Below are 12,541 nucleotides of genomic sequence, written 5' to 3'. Positions count from 1 at the left end.
TGTATCGGTCCTTTTTGTCAACATCCTTCTTCAGATATATGCCTTAGTAATGGAATCTGAATTAAAAAGTTGTATACATTTTAGTTTCTCTGAATAATTCCAAATTGCTTGGACCATTTCACAGATGTACCCACAAGACATTAATGTGTCTGTCTTTCTAGAACTCCTCTAGCATTGATTATTTCCATATTGTATCACCTTTGGCAATTGGCTAACATCTGCATACTTTCATTTATTTATTTATTCATTCATTCATTCATTTGTGTTTATTTATTTTGAGGTCTTACCTTCCGTCTTGGAGTCAATACTGTGTATTGGCTCCAAGGCAGAAGAGTGGTAAGGGTAGGCAACGGGGGGTCAAGTGACTTGCCCAGGGTCACACAGCTGGGAAGTGTCTGAGGCCAGATTTGAACCCAGAACCTCCTGTCTCTAGACCTGGCTCTCAATCCACTGAGCTACCCAGCTGCCCCCTCATCTGTATACTTTTAATTGGTTTCTCATGTGACCAAGACACCTTGGCTGCACACTCCATGGAGTTGTAGTAGTGGAGAGTAATAACTGTTTTGAGTCATGGGATTCACTGATGAAAAATACAAATGGTACTATCTCCCAGACCTGAGAAAAAAACTGTAAGATTTGGGTGAGTTATAATAAGCAACTCTGTGAAAAGTCACTAAATAATGGTTCCCTCCTATTTCAGAATTCCAGAAACACCCTCTTGGCTTCTTCTGGATTTGGAGCATCTCTCTCAAGTTCATCCCAATCCTTGACTTTTGGAAGTGTTAGAGCCCAATCCAATGGGGTCTTGGCTACAGAGAGCAAGCCTTTGGGGTTTTCTTTTGCCTCCAATTCTTCTGCAGAAACCCAGAAAGATTCTGATCTCTCAAAGAACTTGTTTTTTCAGTGCATGTCACAGACTTTGCCCTCCAGTAACTACTTCACAGCAATTTCAGAGAGTTTGTCAGATGAGTCCTCTGGTCGGGATTCATTCAAACAGAGCCTAGAGAGCTTGAGCTCTGGACTTTGCAAAGGGAAACCTATCCTGGCAGCAGACACGAAGGCCGGCAGCACTCTAGACCGGAAGGTGCCCACAGAGTCCATGCCTACCCTCACTCCAGCCTTCCCAAGGAGCCTCTTGAATACCCGAGCCCCAGAGAATCATGAAAATCTATTTTTGCAGCCCCCTAAGTTGTCCCGTGAAGAGCCATCCAACCCTTTCCTGGCATTTGCAGAGAAAGCTGATCTCAGCCCGTTCAGCAGTTTTACATCTCAGACGGCAGGTGGCTCCACTTCTGCTACCACTGGAGCACTCAAGGCAGCTTCTGGCTGGCCAGAGTCTCTTGCCTCTGCAGATTCAGCATCCTTAGCAAAGAAGAAATCTCTCTTCATCACAACTGATTCTTCCAAGCTAGCCTCCAGTGCACCCAGCTCAGCTGTGCCTCCCAGCGTCCCAAGCCTCTCTGCCATGGGAAATGGCCGTTCTAATTCACCCACCAGCAGTCTTTCACAACCTATTGAGATGCCCACCCTCTCCTCCAGCCCAACAGAGGAAAAGCCATCAGTTGGGCCTGGGCAACAGGACAATCCCCTTCTGAAAACCTTTACTAATGTCTTTGGCAGGCACTCAACTAGCTTTCTCTCCTCAACAGAGTTTTTACAGGAGAACAGAGCTCCTTTTGAAGCTGTAAAGAGGTTCTCATTGGATGAACGGAGCATGACATCCAAACAGGACTCAGATTCCAGCACCAACAGTGACCTGTCAGACCTGAGTGACTCTGAGGAGCAGCTGCAAGCCAAGGCTGGGTTGAAGGGAATTCCAGAGCACCTAATGGGGAAACTGGGCCCCAATGGAGAGCGAAATGCTGAACTGTTACTGGGAAAAGGAAGAGGGAAGCAGGCCCCTAAAGGCCGACCTCGAACAGCCCCTCTGAAAGGTGATGGTGCTGAGCCAAGCTGAGCTACCAGGGTATACACAGGATTGATTTTCTGTGCCCTGGCACATTCACATTCCTTGCATTATAAGCATCCTTAATTCAGAGTTTTATGCCCTGGTAGCACAGAAAACCTGAGGGGAAATGGTCTGTAGTCCTGAGCAAGACCTTGTCTAAGCTATAACAGTTAAACAGTTGTCTCTTCTTAACATCTAGAAAAGTAAATCCTGCAGTCCTTCTTGGCAGTGGTCCCTCTTAATGTTTGTTATTCCATTGATTTTTTTTTTCTTTTAAATCAGGAAATGTTTATATTTAGCTTCCATCACTCTTGCTTCAGGTTGAGCCCATCTTCTCTTGTTTTGTCTTTAGGAAAGGGGGAGAATAGCTGGTTACCATTCTCCATATAAAAGGGATATTGACTGTATGGACACTTTGTGTGTTGTACTGGGGCCTTTAATTACAGTGGTTTGGAGCTAATCCCAGTAATGTATACAGCAAGGTTATCGAATCAGAGTCTGAACATTATCACATTCATATTTGGATAAAAGGCAAGGTCACATTGAGGGTAGAAAGCCAGCCTTCAAGTCAGTCCTTTGTAAATAGATATGAAAGGAATTAAACTGCCCCTCATCTTTGCTTCCCTGGTCAAAATATTAGGACCCATGACTCTATAAAGAAAACATTCTTGTAATATGGAGTTCTGATCAAGAATAGCATCAAGGTTTTTTTAATGATGTAAATAGTTATGGTTCATCTGGGAAGAGTACATATTATAAATGGGAGAACAATATCCTATTAAATTTAGCTCATGGGGTTTAAAACATTGATAGCATGGATTCATTAAGGTCATTTAGCACAGCCACTTACTTAGGTGCCTAACAAAAGTGGCAGGTGCCACCAGGCTATTGGAGCTCCTAGTCTCTTGTATCCATCCCAACTTTGGGATGGAACAGAGTGACTGCGATGTAATCGTAACCCACACATTTCCTTTTCCAAGCTCCCTATTGTCCTCATCTAGCTGCTGTGTCCCTTTTCTCTCCCCTACCCCTGAATGAGCAAATTGGAGAAGAAGTAGACAAGTAAGTTAAGCTTTTTTTATTTTTAATAAGCCTAAGTAGTAAAAAGTCAGCAATAAGCCAGATAAGGTACCATGATATAGTAGCTATCTTTAGCAAAGAGAAAATTGAGTGATGTCCTTTGAGCTTAACATAGTTGCCTATCAAACCCTAACTTTTGTCTTAGACCATTTTTATCAGTGTGTTTCTGTTTTTTCCTCTCTTTTTCCTACCACAGTTGGCCAGTCTGTGCTGAAAGATATGAGCAAGGTGAGAAAGCTCAAGCAGTCTGGAGAGCCTTTCCTCCAAGATGGATCCTGCATTAATGTGGCCCCTCACTTGCATAAATGCCGGGAGTGCCGTCTAGAGCGCTACCGAAAGTTTAAGGAGCAAGAACAAGATGATTCCACTGTGGCCTGCCGATTCTTTCACTTCCGAAGGTGCTAACAATCACCCATTTTATCTTTATACCTTCCCTCACTGCCCAGGCTTCCTCTGCTTGTTAGTCTAACGCCCTGAGATTATAAACCCAAGTGACCTATCCTGATTTTACCACATGTACATTTTAACATTTACACATAACTCTCAATATTATACATAGTACTGTTTTGCAGGTAAAGAAATTAAGATTTATAAAAAGGAGATTTTCCAAGCACATTCAGTAAGTATGTGCCAGCAGGATGTTAAAAGACTGTTTGCTGTTCTTTCCATCACATATACCACCCCCCCAAAAAATCAGCCACTCCCAATGTTGAGTAGAGCTACAGAATCTTGGTTTTATCTTGGGTCTCAACAGTTTAAAAATCTCTAAGAAGTTATTAAGTCTGTAAACTGGAGGTTCCAGTAAAATGAATCAACCAAGATTCTATCCAGAGCTTGGCTCAGGTGTGTCCCTTCACAACAACAGCATTTTTGGGTTGTGGACCCCACTGGCTGTCTGGTGGAGCCTGTGAATTCCTCTGTAGGAATGATAGGTTTCTTTTACTAAATAATTGAAGGAAATGCTAGATTTCAATTTGATAGAGGTTAGTAAACATGAATGTTTGATTTCTTTTCCCCATCCGAGTCCACACAAGTTATGAGCCCCACTGCTCCAAGACCGTAAACTCCAGAGCAGGTGCCATTCTTTACTGGTAGAGAGAATTTCCTTAACTAAAACTTTGTTATGCCATTGAAATCACAGGTCCCAGGCCCATCCCATTGGATGCCTTTGTTTCTTTTTCTATAGTTTTATTAGTGACAGTTTTAGAAGTTTGAGAAGACAGATTCTCTTCTACTCTGAAGTATTCTGAATTTTTAACACAGGCCTACTGGAATGAGATATTGAATATCTTTGGCACTTTAATTCTCAAGTTGGTGGCACTGCATCATGTAATCATAACTTAGTTACTGGATTATTATAAGTTTACTCTTGGTGGATTGAAGCTCTAAAGTTCATCAGCTTTGGCCACCAACCTTCCAATTCAGTTTCCCCAACTTAGATTCCTTTTGAATTGATGAATCAAGGAGAATAAGTCTGTCCCATATTCTTGGTCTGCTACTATACTTCCTTTTTTCATTCTTCAGAGTAACTTGCCTTATGATTGAGAAAGGGAAACTCTGGACTATATTCAGCATGGATAAATATGCCCCTCAACCACAGAGAATTAACACTAGACCTTGGAAAGATCCCATACCTTTACCAAATAACTACAACTCTTGAGCCTGTAACCCGGTATAACATGCACCCCTCAGGAAACAGAAGTGGAAGAGTTGCTTGTTTCTTCCGACTCCCCTATTATGTCAACAGAAGGGCTGATGCACTCAGAATATTTGTTTTGAATAAAAGAGCTGGTAGGAATTATTGGAGTCAATTAAAAATTTTTTTATTTTACTTATTTTTCCATATTATAAATGAGTAATCTTATAAAAACAAACCCCCAAAACATAAATATAACTAAACAACTGAAAAATCATATGCTTTCATCTGCATTCTAACCCCCAAGAGTTCTTTCTCTAGAAATGGATAGCATTCCCTATCATAAGTCTTTTAGGAACATCCCAGATCAGTGATGGGCAAACTTTTTAAAGGGGGGGCCAAAGGAAAGGAAATGCTCATCTATCTGTCAGTCTGTTTCTAAGGCAACTCTTTCAAAGTTTCATTTTATTATATTCGTCAGATTAGGAATAATGTCTGGAGGCCAGATAGAACATTTCAGGCCCTCTCCCCACCCCCCTCACCCCCCCCCCAAAAAAAAATCTGGCCTGCAGGCTATAGTTTGGCCATCACTGTCCCAAATCATTGCATTGCTGAGAGTAGTCAAGTTTTCACTGATAGTCATCATATAATATTGCTGTTACTGTTAACAGTGTTTTTCTCATTCTTTTTATCTCATTCTGCATCAGTTCATGTAGGTCATTCCAACTCTTTCTGAAATCATCCTGTTCATCTTTCCTTATTACAGCATAATAGTATTCCATCACCATCATATAGTACAATTTGTTCAGCCATTCCTCAATTGATGGACATCCCTTCAATTTCCAATTCTTTGTCACCACAAAAAAAGCAGCTATAAATATTTTTGTACTAATAGATCTTCCCTCCCCCCCCCTTTTTTTGATGCAGTCAATTTCTCAAAAGCCCAAGATCCCTGAAAATTTTTCCCAACCTTGTTTTCAGAAGTAACACATGCTTAAGTGGGAAGCATCAGGAACCTAAAGGATAGGACTAGTTTTAGAGCAAATTTTCAAGTTCAGTGAGAATTTTTTTCCTTTCTTTTATTTTAATAACAAATTTCTATATAAGTTCTAGAGTTATATGATTCATATTGTCTCCTCCCTTCCTCCCTCCCTGGTCCTGGAATTGACAAGCAATTTAGTCTAGGTTATATGTGTATTATCAGACAAAACATTTCCATATTATTGATTTTTGTAAATGAATAATCTTATAAAACCAAAATCTCAGATCACATACCCAAATAATCAAGTGATAAATCATATTATCATCTGCATTCCTACTCCAACAGTTCTTTCTCTGGAGATGGATTTTCCTAGATCATTCACTGCTATTAGTAGCAAAGTCTTATCACATTTCATCATTCCACAGTATTTCAGTTACTGTGTATACTGTTCTCTTGATTCTACTCATTTCACTTTGCATTAGATCATGTAGGTCTTTCCAGTTCTTTTTAAAATTATCTTGTTTATCATTGTATGTAGCACAATGGTATTCCATCACCATCATATATCACATTTTGTTCGGCCATTCCCCAGTCAAGGGGCAACCTCTCAGTTTCCAAATTTTTGCCACCATAAAAAACACGGCTATCAATATTTTTGTACAAAATCTCTTTAGGATACAGCCATGGTAGTGGGATTGCTGGGTCAGAAGGTACGCGTTCTTTTAAAGCCCTCTGGGCATAATTCCAGATTGCCTTCTAGAATGGTTGGATCCATTCACAACCCCACCAGCAATGCGCTAGTGTCCCATTTTTTGCCATATCCTCTCCAACATTTATTATTTTCCTTTACTGTCATATTGGTCAATCTGCTAGATGTAAGGTTGTGGCTCATAATTGTTTTAATTTGCATTTCTCTAAACAAGAGAGATTTAGAAAATTTTTTCATATGATTATTGATAGCTTTGATTTCTTCATCTGAAAGCTGCCTATTCATAGCCTTTGACCATTTATCAATTGGGGAATGACTTGGATTCTTATAAATTTGACCTAGTTCTTTATATATTTGAGAAATGAGACCTTTATCAGAGAAATTTGTTATAAAATTTTTTTCCCAGTTTATTGCTTCCCTTCTAATCTTGGTTGTGTTTGTACAAAACCTTTTTAGTTTAATCAGAATTATTCATTTTACATCTTATAATGTTCTCTGTTTCTTGTTTGGTCACAAATTCTTCCCTTCTCTGTAGATCTGACAGGTAAACTACTCTACATTCCCCAAACTTACTTATAATATCACTCTTTATGTTTAAATCACATACCCATTTTGACCTTATCTTGGCACAGGGTATGAGATATTGATCTAGACCTAATTTTTCCCATACTGTTCTCTAATTTTCCCAGCGGTTTTTGTCAAACAGTGAGTTTTATCCCAAAAGCTGGGATCTTTGGGTTTATCAAACACTAGATTGTTGAGGTCATTTACCCATAATCTGTTCTGCGGATTCACCCTTCTATTTCTTAGCCAGTACCAGATTGTTTTCATGATTACTGCTTTACAGCACAATTTTAGATCTGGTACTGCTAGGCCACCATCCTTCACATTTTTTTCATTAGTTCCCTTGATATTCCTTTTTTTTTTTAATTCTTACCTTTCTTCTTAGAATCAATACTGTGTATTGGTTCCAAGGCAGAAGAGTGGAAAGGGCTAGGCCATGGGGGTTAAGTGACTTGGTCCAGGGTCACAGAGCTAGGAAGTGTCTGAATTCAGATTTGAACCCAGGACCTCCTGTCTCTAAGCCTGGCTCTCAATCCACTGAGCTATTCAGCTGCCCCCTTCCTTTGATGTTCTTGACCTTTTGTTCTTCCAGGTGAATTTTCAGTGAGAATTTTTATTTGCCCTCAACCTCATGTCTTTAAGCCAGAACCGATTTCAGACCTTAGATTGCATGTATTTGTTGATTTGCATGGTCACTATGCTTTTCGACCAGCTTTTGTTCCTTTACAGGCTTATCTTCACTCGGAAAGGCATTCTCCGTGTAGAAGGGTTTTTGAGTCCCCAGCAAAGTGACCCAGAAGCCATGAACCTGTGGATTCCCTCTTCCTCCCTTGCAGAAGGAATCGATCTGGAGACCTCCAAATACATACTGGCCAATGTTGGGGACCAGTTTTGCCAGCTTGTTATGTCAGAAAAAGAGGCAATGATGATGGTAGAGCCACACCGTAAGTCTTACCTTCTGTCATTCATACTGCCTGTTGAAGAAACTCTTGTTTCTTTAACTTAAAAGGCATTATATTTCATTTCCCTCTCTCTTTTGGACAGGAATAGTCAGTATTAGAATGTAGAAAATGTTCTCCCTTTATTGAGAAGACTTCCACTTATAACAATCTGTCTAACCAAGGAGTGAAGCTAAATTCAAAATTTTAGTTTTAGGGCCTCTGGAGACTAATAGACCCAAGTTCATTCTTTCCACCCAATTTGGATATTAATGAACTAATTTTACTCTCCAAATTTTGTTTTCTTTAAACAAGAAGATATTGCTTTGTTATTTTTCTTTATCTCAAGTGTTCCTAAACATCAAGTCATGTCAGTTAACTTGTATTCTTCCAAACTGAGAGAGAATTGGAAATTCACTGTTATGTATACAAGATGCCACATCTTTTTTTTTTAATAGTGTATTTTTCCCAATTACATATAAAAATAAATTTTAACATTTGGGGTTTTTTTTTGTTTTTTTAATTTTGAGTTCCAAATTTGGTTGCTCCTTCCTCCCCTCTCTCCTCTTTGAGAAGGCAAGCAATTGGGTATATGTTATGCATGGGCAGCAGTCATGCAAAACATACTTCCATATTAGTCATGTTGTAAAAGAAAACAGAAACCAAAAAAACTAACAAGAAAAATATGATTTTTTAACAAAATATGATTTGATCTGTGTTCAAATTCCATCAATTCTTACTCTAGCTGTAGGTAGTATTTTCCATCATAGAGTTCTTTGGGATTGTCTTCAATCATTGTATTGCTGAGAATAAGTCATTTTCAAATATCATTGTACAATATTACTGTTTCTGTTACAATATTACTGTTCTCTTGACTCTCCTTTGCATCAATTCATGTAAGTCCACATTTTCCTGAAAGCATCCTGCTCATCATTTCATGTATCACGATAATATTGCAACAGTCATATACCACAACTTGTTCAGCCATTCCCCAATTGATGGGCATCCCCACAATTTCCAATTCTTTGCCACCACAAAAAAAGCTACTAAATATTTGTATATGATTATTTTTCCTTTTTGTTTTTTAATTTCTTAGGTTACAGACCTAGTAGTGGTATTGCTAGGTACGCACAATTTTTTGGCCTTTTGAGTATAGTTCCAAATCGCTCTTGAGAATGGTTGAATCAGTTCACAATTCCACTAACAGTGAATTAGTATCTCAGTTTTCCCACATCCCTTCCAACATTTGTCATTTTCCTTTTCTGGCATATTAACCAATCTGAAAGGTGTCCAGTGGTACCTCAGAGTTATTTAAATTTCATTTCTCTAATCAGTAGTGATTTAGAGCATTTTTTCATATGACTGGAGATAGCTTTGATTATTTCATCTGAAAACTGCTGTTCATATTCCTCAACTATCAATTGGGGAATGAATTGTATTCTTAATTGTATTCTTAAATTTGACTCCATTCCCTATCTATATTTGAAAAATGAGGCCTTTGTCAAAGATACTTTTATAAAAAAATTCAGTTATGATTATTGTGTGTTTCCTTCCATCCTTTTCCCAGCTCTTTATCCTCCTTTGACCTTTCATCCTTTCCATCCTCAAAACTGTTTTGCTTCTGACTACTACCTCTCCCAGTCCGCCCTCCCTTCTATCAGTCCACCCCACCCTTACTCCCTCTTATCCCCTTTCCCTCTTACTTTCCTATAGGGTAAGATAGATTTCTATTCCCAGCTGAGTGTGTATGTCATACCCACTTTGAGCCAATTCCATTGAGAGCAAGGTTCAAGCATTCCTTCCCCCATCTTCCCATCCTTTATTAAAAATTCTTTCATTCCTCTTTTGTAAGTGAGATAATTTACCCCATTCCACCTTTCCCTTCTCCTTCCTTCCAGTACATTTCTTTCTTACCCCTTAATTTTATTTTTTTAGATAACATCCAGTCACATTAAACTCATACTATCTACACATACTCCTTCTAATTGCCTTAATAATAATAAAGTTCTTAGGAGTTAAAAGTATCATCTTCCCATGTAGTAATGTAAACAGTTTAACCTTAAAGAATCCCTTTGATTTCTCTTTCCTTTGGGGGCAGTTGGGTGGCGCAATGGATTGAGAGCCAGGCCTAGAGACAGAAGGTCCTAGATTCAAATCTGGCCTCGGACACTTCTTAGCCATGTGACCCTGGGCAAGTCACTTCACTCCCCCCTCCCCGCCTTGCCTAGCCCTTATTGCTCTTTTGCCTTGGCACCAATACACAGTATTGATCCTAAGAAGGAAAGTAAAACCGGTTTAAAAAAAAAAAAGCTACAGTGCTTTCATATCCCTTATTTTGGCATGATCATGAGCATTTGAAGCATATTCTATTATAGATTTTTTTAATGCAATCTGATTAGAATAATTTTTAAAAATTTATTCTGCATTTTGTATCTCCTAAAATACTAACTTTATGGATGAGTAGGATTTTAGCCTGAAAATATTAGATGGATTTGTCTGAAGAATTGCAGCTATTTATTGGGTTAGTAACTATAAATTGCCTTCCTCTTGCTTTTCTTCAGAAAAAGTGGCATGGAAGCGAGCAGTACGTGGTGTTAGAGAAATGTGTGATGTGTGTGAAACAACTCTCTTCAACATCCATTGGGTTTGTCGCAAATGTGGATTTGGAGTCTGTCTGGACTGTTATCGACTTAGGAAGAGCCGTCCACGCAGTGGTAAGTAAATTTTTCCCAGTCTTGTTCAAAAGGGAACATGGAGAAATTGTGCAGGAATCTGTTAGAGATGAGAGATGAGTTGATGGAGTTAAGGGTTAAGGAGTGGGAAGACAATAAGACTTATGTGCTTCAACCATTGACTAAACTTTCCAGCCTATTTACATCACAGAAACATAGAAGCAGGCCTAAAAAGGACCTTAAAAATCATTAATGCTAGCCTTTTCCTTTTATAGATGAGGAAACTATAGCAGAGTGAGGTGATTTGTCCAAAGTCAAAGAGGTGGTATGTTGCAAAGCTAAAATTGAGCTCATATCCACTTACTCTACCTCCATCATTCTTTCCAGAATAATTTGTCAATTTTCAGCCTATTGGGCAAATCTTTACCAAACCAAGAAAGTGTCTTTCTTATTCTCTTCAGTCTTGGTTGCCCAGGCCATATGCCAAGAATGTCTTCACACATGCTTCCCTGTTTTGCCTTCCCAATATTTCCTGATTGCACAAACTTGGAAGATCCAGTCTTCTTAGAGAAACTATGAAAACTGAAGGGCGTAACTATTGACTTAGAAGAGTTAGGGATATCATACATAGCTCCATGAAAGAAAACATGATCAGAGAAAAAGTAATAAAAGCTCTTCCTATTTCAGAGACAGAGGAGATGGGTGATGAAGAGGTTTTTTCTTGGTTAAAGTGTGCAAAGGGGCAATCACATGAACCAGAGAATCTCATGCCCACACAAATCATCCCTGGCACAGGTAAGTCTCAGACTGCAGTCTTCTTGGTGAAGGAGATGGCTCAGGTCTTGGGCAGATACTTCAGATTAGTGAAATTTATAGCACAAGTCTTAAAAAATTAAGCTTTAAAACAACCAAAGATATAGACCTGTACAGTGATACTGGCTTTAAGCCTTCTGTCTTAATTTTTTAAAACAAGAAAATCCATCCTTGTTTGTTTAGGGGAAATGTAACTGAAACTTAATATGTCATTGTATTATATGAGTGGTATTAATAGATACTTTTGATTGGGTCATGATATCAGTTTAATTTTTGTGTTTACTCTAGCAGATATTCTAAGCTTAGATTTTGAAATAAACATACTATACCACTGATGGGCAAACTACGGCCTGCAGGCCTGATGTGGCCCCCTGAAATGTTCTATCCAGCCGCGCAACATTATTCCTAATATGATGAATACAATGAGTAGGATACAATAGAATGAAATTTCAAAAGAATTGCCTTAGAAACAGACTGACAGATGAGCATTTCCTTTCCTTTGGCCCCCTCTTTAAAAAGTTTGCCCATCACTGATACTATACATAAAAGCGAATCCTGGGAACTATCACCTACATTTCCTTTTACTTAAGAACTGTTTACCATTTGGGTGACAATATCAATGTATTCAATAATATTTGTAGAGAAAGAAAACTTGTAAATAGTAGGAGGAGGAGGAAAAAGGAATAGTAATTCACTCTATTGTTGAGTTGGCATTAATTTTCTGAAGTTTTCAGGTTGACATATCTATCCTATGTCTAAAGAACTCAAGCATATGGAGAATTCCCTAAAGTTCCCATCCTTGACCTCCCTCTCAGATATTTTCCAGACAAATCATATTATATCTTTCTTTTTAGCTCTTTACAACATTGGAGATATGGTACATGCAGCCCGGGGCAAGTGGGGAATTAAAGCCAACTGCCCTTGCATCAGTCGTCAGAATAAATCTGTATTGAGGCCTGCTGTCACTAATGGGATTTCACAGGTAAGCAAGTCAGTAGGCTACTTAGAGATAGACTATAAACTATATGTGTTTTAAAACAACTATAGAATATAGCCCTTGTTGAAATAACCCGGTTTCATTTTTCTTATCCCAGGATCTACCATTGAGGTTAGAAAAGGCTCATCTAGAAACAGACCTAACAATTGTTCTAGCACTCCCACAAGGAGCCAATGAATGCTTTATAAATGTCCTAGTGACT

The 12,541-nt window shown here is 38.7% G+C and overlaps 1 protein-coding gene across 1 annotated transcript in view; it reads left to right on the top strand.

Annotated features, from left to right (window-relative positions):
- The window catches only part of KDM3B (lysine demethylase 3B), a 50,117-nt gene that overhangs the window by 26,518 nt on the left and 11,058 nt on the right, over positions 1–12,541 (top strand). Inside the window, exons 8-13 of the mRNA XM_044659895.1 lie at positions 701–1,934; positions 3,225–3,426; positions 7,649–7,863; positions 10,419–10,571; positions 11,217–11,324; positions 12,197–12,324. Of these exons, the coding sequence (XP_044515830.1) occupies positions 701–1,934; positions 3,225–3,426; positions 7,649–7,863; positions 10,419–10,571; positions 11,217–11,324; positions 12,197–12,324 (2,040 nt within the window). The remainder of the gene's footprint in view (positions 1–700; positions 1,935–3,224; positions 3,427–7,648; positions 7,864–10,418; positions 10,572–11,216; positions 11,325–12,196; positions 12,325–12,541) is intronic.

This window comes from Gracilinanus agilis, chromosome 2 (genome assembly GCF_016433145.1).
Source record: "Gracilinanus agilis isolate LMUSP501 chromosome 2, AgileGrace, whole genome shotgun sequence".
Classification (NCBI taxonomy): domain Eukaryota; kingdom Metazoa; phylum Chordata; class Mammalia; order Didelphimorphia; family Didelphidae; genus Gracilinanus; species Gracilinanus agilis.
The sequence above is the reverse complement of the archived record's forward strand: the minus strand, read 5'-3'. Positions and strand labels throughout refer to the sequence as shown.